General features: G+C 50.5%; 1 protein-coding gene across 1 annotated transcript in view; it reads left to right on the forward strand.

The window, feature by feature from the left end:
- Nucleotides 1-349: 349 nt before the first annotated feature.
- Rasl10b (RAS like family 10 member B) overlaps nt 350-6185 on the forward strand; it is a 6446-nt gene continuing 610 nt past the window's right edge. The window contains exons 1-3 of the mRNA XM_010621760.2: nt 350-697; nt 5475-5599; nt 5954-6180. Of these exons, the coding sequence (XP_010620062.1) occupies nt 482-697; nt 5475-5599; nt 5954-6180 (568 nt within the window). The 5' untranslated portion in view covers nt 350-481. The remainder of the gene's footprint in view (nt 698-5474; nt 5600-5953; nt 6181-6185) is intronic.

Here is a 6185-nt window from a genome sequence, read left to right on the forward strand (position 1 = left end):
CCGAGTCTCAGAGGAGTTGCTGTGTTGTCCTGGCTCAGTGGGAAAGCTGAGATTTGAACCCAAATCTGGTGCTCTTTCCACTCTACTGTGCAGCCTGCGTTGGTTGGAGAGTCAGACTGGGTGAAGAGTTAGATTGAAATGTTAATCAGTTGCAATGTCCTGGCAAGTTGAAGAAGGAGGAGCAGACAGGAGATTTTGGATAGGTGGAATCAAGGGTTGTGGGACAGGGAGGGCATTCCAAATGGCAGTGAATGACAGCTTCAGCAAATCCCAGAGGCAGAAAAGTGCAAGACATGTCCAGGGATAGGCCAGTGCACTAAGCCCACCTCTTATTCCCCAGTCCAGGTGGAGGCCACAGAGGTCCCAGGGCAAGCAGAGGCAGCAATGATTGGTCCTGACGGTGGCTGAGCCCCGAGCCCCTGGAATATGCAGCCCGGGGAAGCCCCAGGCAAGGACGCGGTGGCGGAGTGGGGCGGGAGGCATGGTTTCCACCTACCGGGTGGCTGTGCTGGGGGCGCGAGGTGTGGGCAAGAGTGCCATCGTGCGCCAGTTCTTGTACAACGAGTTCAGCGACGTCTGCGTGCCCACCACCACCCGCCGCCTCTACCTGCCTGCTGTGGTCATGAACGGCCATGTGCACGACCTCCAGATCCTGGACTTCCCACCCATCAGCGCCTTCCCTGTCAACACGCTGCAGGTAGGTGGCCCTGGGGGCCAGAGGATCATGAGACAGTGGGGTGGTAGAGTGGAGGAAGCTGGACTCCAGCGACTTCAGCTCTGGCCCTATTGCCAGGGCCCCACAGCTGGGTTCTAGAGCTCCGTGTTGCATATTGAGGCTCCCTGCTTACAGCTGTCCCAGGAAGCTGTTCTTTTGTGTGCTAGCTTATTCAACAAATATTTGATGAATGCTTAACATGTTCCATGCCCTGCACTGGCCACCAGCACAGAATGGTCAGCACACAGGTATAGAATTTGCTTTCAAGGAACTCATGGTCTGGTGAGGAAAGACTAACAATTATTAGATGGTGTTAGAAGTGCCATGGTTGGAAGAAATGAGCAAGATAAAGCAGCTCATAAGAAGGCATCTATCTAACCCGCTTGGGTGGAGTGGGGGGTGGTCACAGGATATGGTGTATCAGTTCGGTAGGTTTAGGCAGGCCAGGGCCAGTGGGAAGACTGGGCTGTTCCTAGTATGGCCCTAGCCACTCTGTGGTCATCAACTGTAGAAGAGACTGCAGAATGGGTTGGGACCTGAGAATGTGTTCTCAGACCCAAATCAGGTCTTTTTCCCCAGCGCTTCTGCTCCTGGGGATACCCTGCCCCCTCCCCTCCTCAGGGCCACCTCCCTTTAGGGTTTGGATTTAAGACCCCTAGTGCCCTTGCTTATGGTGTACCTGACCCCAGCCTGCTGGGACCAGACCCTCCTTCTCTCTCTCTCTCTCTCTCTCTCTCTCTCTCTCTCTGTACAACTGGCCTGAAAGGGTTTGGAGTGCAGGGGGAGTTGAGCTTTAAGATATGTTTGCTCACAAGAGAAGCCTCTGAGCAGAGTGTGCAGAGGTTTGCAGAGAACCTCAGTGATGGAGACCCAAAAGGCAGAGAACAAGCCTTGCAGACACAGCAGTCTCAGGCCTCTAGGGAGACAGGGGCTGACACTGGCAGGAGCTCAGTGCTGTCTCAGCAAGCCTGAGCAGCAGGGCTTTGGCTCACCTGCCAGAGACACTCGTGTCTCCCATCCCGGGTGCCTGGGGTCAGCACCAAGAAAAAAGGCTGATGCAGGCATGTGCCCAGAAACTGCAGCTAAGACCGTCAGCTCAAGTAGATCTAGGGTCAGGTCCTTCTTATTCTCCTCTAAGAGAGATTTGATGGCAGTCTTAGCAGACATGCAAATCTGGTGCCAAGCCTGTACTCTGAGCTTTGATTCTTTTTTCACATTTAGTTGTTTGTTTATTTATTTATTTATTTTGTATTGGGGATCAAACTTGGGACCTTGCGCTTGTGAGACAGGCGGCAGCGCCACTGAGCTAAATCCCCGGCTATATATTTATTTTTAATGTAATTTTAATTTTGGAATAGGTAAGATACAATCAGTAAAAGTCCAAACTGTGGCCTAGAGAAACCATGATCCCATCCCTGCTCCTTCACCCCATGGTTACTCTCTGTAACTGTTCTCATTGTCTTTTCATTCATACTTCCAGGGCTTCTTTACTCAAATAAGAGAATGTATTCTTATTCCACCCCTTTTTACATAAGAATAAAAACCATACTGTTATGTTCCTTGTTTTTGTTTTGTTGGATTAATCCAACGCCTTCCACATGTTAAATGTGCACTCTACCACTGTGCCCTGTACCTTGGTTTTTTTGTTGTGGGATCTTTCACCATGTTTCCCAAGCTGGCCTTGAGCTCCAAATCCTCCTGTGTCAACCTCTTGAGCAGCCGGATCACAGCACAGCACACCACCATACATCTCCCCCACCCTTTTAAGCATTATAACTGGGATATTTGTTGTATCTAGAGGGCTACCTCATTCTTTTTGCCTGTCTATCCTGTACTCTATCAAAGAGATGTTCCATGGATCCCCACCCCTGTTGGACAAGTGGGTGGTTTCCAGTCTTGGGCTGTTTTGAGCAATGCCACGAGTCTTTGTACATAGGTAGATATATCTGTGGGGAGGAATGATTCCTGGCAATAAGCATGGCTGAGTCAAAGGGTGAATGCAACTGGAGTTTGGAAGATGTCTCCAGATTCCCGTCTACGAATGTTGCACATGTGCTCCTGCAAAGAATGTACCTGAGAGCCCATTTCTCTAAAGCCTCACCATCAGAGTATATTTTTGACAACCTGAGAGATGAATTATGATAGCCTCACTGTGGTCTTTATTTGCGTTATGATTCTGAGCAAAGTGTTTATTTTGGCAGCACATATGAAGGAAATTACGCATTTTTCCATATGTCTGGCTGCCTTTGTGTTTCCTTTTCTCATGGCATTTGCCCATTTTTCTATCGGACTTTTTCCTTCTTGATTGATCCTTGTCTTAGACTCTTGAATATCCAAGATTTTACTCTGAGGCACAAATAAGGGACTATGGGCAAAGAAATACTCAAGAACCCTGATGACTGCTGTCTGAAAATAAAACAATGCATTCTCCCCCCATACTAGGTGAGATGAGATCCAGCCCAAGAATGGCATTTGCTGGGCCTGAGATTCAGATTCAGTTATTTCTTTCACAGCTACATCTCCCTGTTGCACCTTCCTACCTCCATCCCTGTCTCCCCCCACTCTGGTACTGAACCCAAGTGAAGCCTTGCACATGCTAGGCAAATGTTCTGCCACTAAGCTATATGGTCAACCCTTCCATTTCTGTCTTAACAAAGCTCCAAAGTGGTTTTTTGAAGAACAAATTAGAACCCTGCAGAGAGCAAGATGGAAGGAAAACTGAACTTTTTTGATTCCTCCCCTCAATCAAGGGGTGAAGGGTCAACTTAGCCAATCAGAAGGCTTCTGTCTCTCCCTTTTGGAAGCCCCCAGAGAGGAGCAAGTGGGAGGCAGCCTGGAGGTCTCGAGGAGGTGGAGGCGGTGTGTTGGGAAGAGGTCGGGCTGTCACCCTCAAAGGCTGCCAGCTGAGAGTGGGAGGAAGCTTGCAGAGAGTGGGGGCCTCTCATCCCTCCCCCTTCTCCCAGCCTCCACATCTTGTGGGATGGGGGGACACATTCACACGCAGGCTGGCTGCTCCCATAGGTCACTCTGTCCCACAGCACACAGCTTCCCTGGCCTGGGAGGAAACCAGCTTGTGGTATCCTACAGTTTAGATTTGTCCTCAGCACCCTCCCCTAGCACCAAAAAGTAAAACCTCAGCATAAAGGAAAGATGCTACATCATCCCCCTGGGGAATCCACTGCCACATCTTCCAAGCCTTTCAGTTGGAAATGCTGTTCTGAAGTTGACTGCCATCAAAATCTGTTCCCCTGTATTTCTCCCTCAAGGGCAAGAACCAGTGAAAGTCTTACTTTGTGGCCACAACTAAACCTCAGCTGTGATAGGAGACATACCTCCACCTCCCTGTAGTCTGTCTTCCTTTCATTCTTTCTTTTTCTCTCTCTGTGTGTGTGTGTGTGTGTGTGTGTGTGTTCACTAGGGATGGGGCCTGGAACCTCACACATGCAAGACCTGTGCTCCATCACTGACTTACACCTCCCTACTAGTCTTTTGTGGGGGCCCTTGAGGGAGAATTCCCAGTTCCCTTTGCCCTTAAAGGCCTCACTGCCCACCTAACTTCCGTGACCTCCCTCTCAGCACAATGGCTGTCTGAAACTTCCTGCAATCACATCTACTGGCAGGTTAATTAGCTAATTAATCTCTTCAGAAACCTTGCCTGTAGCACCTTCAGCATTCCTAGAGGCCTATTTGTCTGGAACTATAGTTCCTCCCTAAGAAGTTGCCGCAAACTGACATGCGAATGTTCCCTGTCCTGAAGCTGCCCTGTTCTACAACTGAGCCACCCTGACCCCCTTATGCATCCAGCCTCAGTCTTTTTCTCTGTATGTTTTCTGCTTCTCAACCATGAGAGCAAAAGAGGATACACACAAAGGAGCATTGGGTAGCAATCAGGTAACAACCTAAGAGCAGTGTTAGGTCAGGAGTCGCATTGATCCTAGCTTGGACCAGGTGGGGTTCAGCACCACGGAGATCTCACTACCCAGGATAGTGCCGTTGATAAAAGCTAACAATGCTATTGTAGATACAGAACCTACTAGGGAGGCCAAGCATGGTAGCACACACCTGTACTACCACCACTCTGGAAGGCTGAGGCAGGAGGACCACAAGTTCAAACCCAGCCTGGGCAAGTTGAGAGTTAGTGAAACCCTGTCTCAAAATTAAAAACTGAAAAGGGGCTGGGGTTGTATATCATCGCAAAGGTCTTGGGTTAAAAAAGAGAGAGAAAGGAGTAGGTAAAATGAACAAGACTGTCTCTGGCCCTCTTGGAAGCCCACAGCAGATGTGGAAAACTGGAATTGGAACAGCTTTAACTAAGGTGCAAACGAAGGGTTGTTAGAACACAGGAGATGAAGAGAGTTTCCCTGCTTGCGGGAAGGTTGGCAAATCAGGAAGATTTTGAAGGAGGAGGACTTCAGCTGAGCACTGAAGGTAGGATTTCAACAGGTCCAACAACCAGTTCAAGACTGGGCTCTTAGAGGCACTTAATAAATGTACTAATTGATGGATGGGAGGACAGAATGTTACTAGACAGACCTAATGTCTACATACACACAACATAGTACAGTGGCCCGGAGGAGGGTAACATGACTTGCCATTCCGGCTTGGGGTGTGGAGGTTGCACCACTGAGCACCTCCATTCCTGCTAGACCTGGCCTCCTGGGTAAGATGGGGGGCAGACAGGAGGCTTCAGCTGCACGGGGAACAGGCGGTGAGAGCCCTCAGGGCTGCTCTGACTCTGGTGTTGCTGGGGGTGTTGCAGGAGTGGGCGGATGCCTGCTGCAGGGGACTCCGGAGTGTCCACGCCTACATCCTGGTCTACGACATCTGCTGCTTTGACAGCTTTGAGTACGTCAAGACCATCCGCCAGCAGATCCTGGAGACAAGGTGAGGGGCTGTGCTATCCTGTCCCCGAAGAAGTGGGACAGTGAGGGGAGGATACAGGGGAAGTAGATGTGCCTTCTGTTTCCCACACAAACTCTCAAACATGCACATATTCATATTTTTCTGTCCTCACTTCCGTTGACTCATTTTGGGACCGCAGGAACAAGATTGCTAGGGCTACTTAACAAGTAAGCCTCAGTTTCCTCATCCGTAAAATAGGAACAACAGACCCATTTGGGATCCGTGGTGCGGATTAGAGAAGGGCTCAGGGCTGCGCCTGGAGCAGGACACAGAGCAGCACAGAGTCCGGTGCTTGTAGGACCGGCTGGGTTTTGAGATGCCTGCCTTGCCCCGCAGGGTGATTGGCACCTCGGAGACGCCCATCATCATCGTGGGCAACAAGCGGGACCTGCAGCGCGGACGCGTGATCCCGCGCTGGAACGTGTCGCACTTGGTGCGCAAGACCTGGAAGTGCGGCTACGTGGAGTGCTCAGCCAAGTACAACTGGCACATCCTGCTGCTCTTCAGCGAGCTGCTCAAGAGCGTCGGCTGCGCCCGCTGCAAGCACGTGCACGCCGCCCTGCGCTTC

The sequence above is a fragment of the Fukomys damarensis genome, unplaced genomic scaffold (assembly GCF_012274545.1).
Source record: "Fukomys damarensis isolate Sample0158 unplaced genomic scaffold, DMR_v1.0_HiC HiC_scaffold_13, whole genome shotgun sequence".
NCBI classification, from domain to species: domain Eukaryota; kingdom Metazoa; phylum Chordata; class Mammalia; order Rodentia; family Bathyergidae; genus Fukomys; species Fukomys damarensis.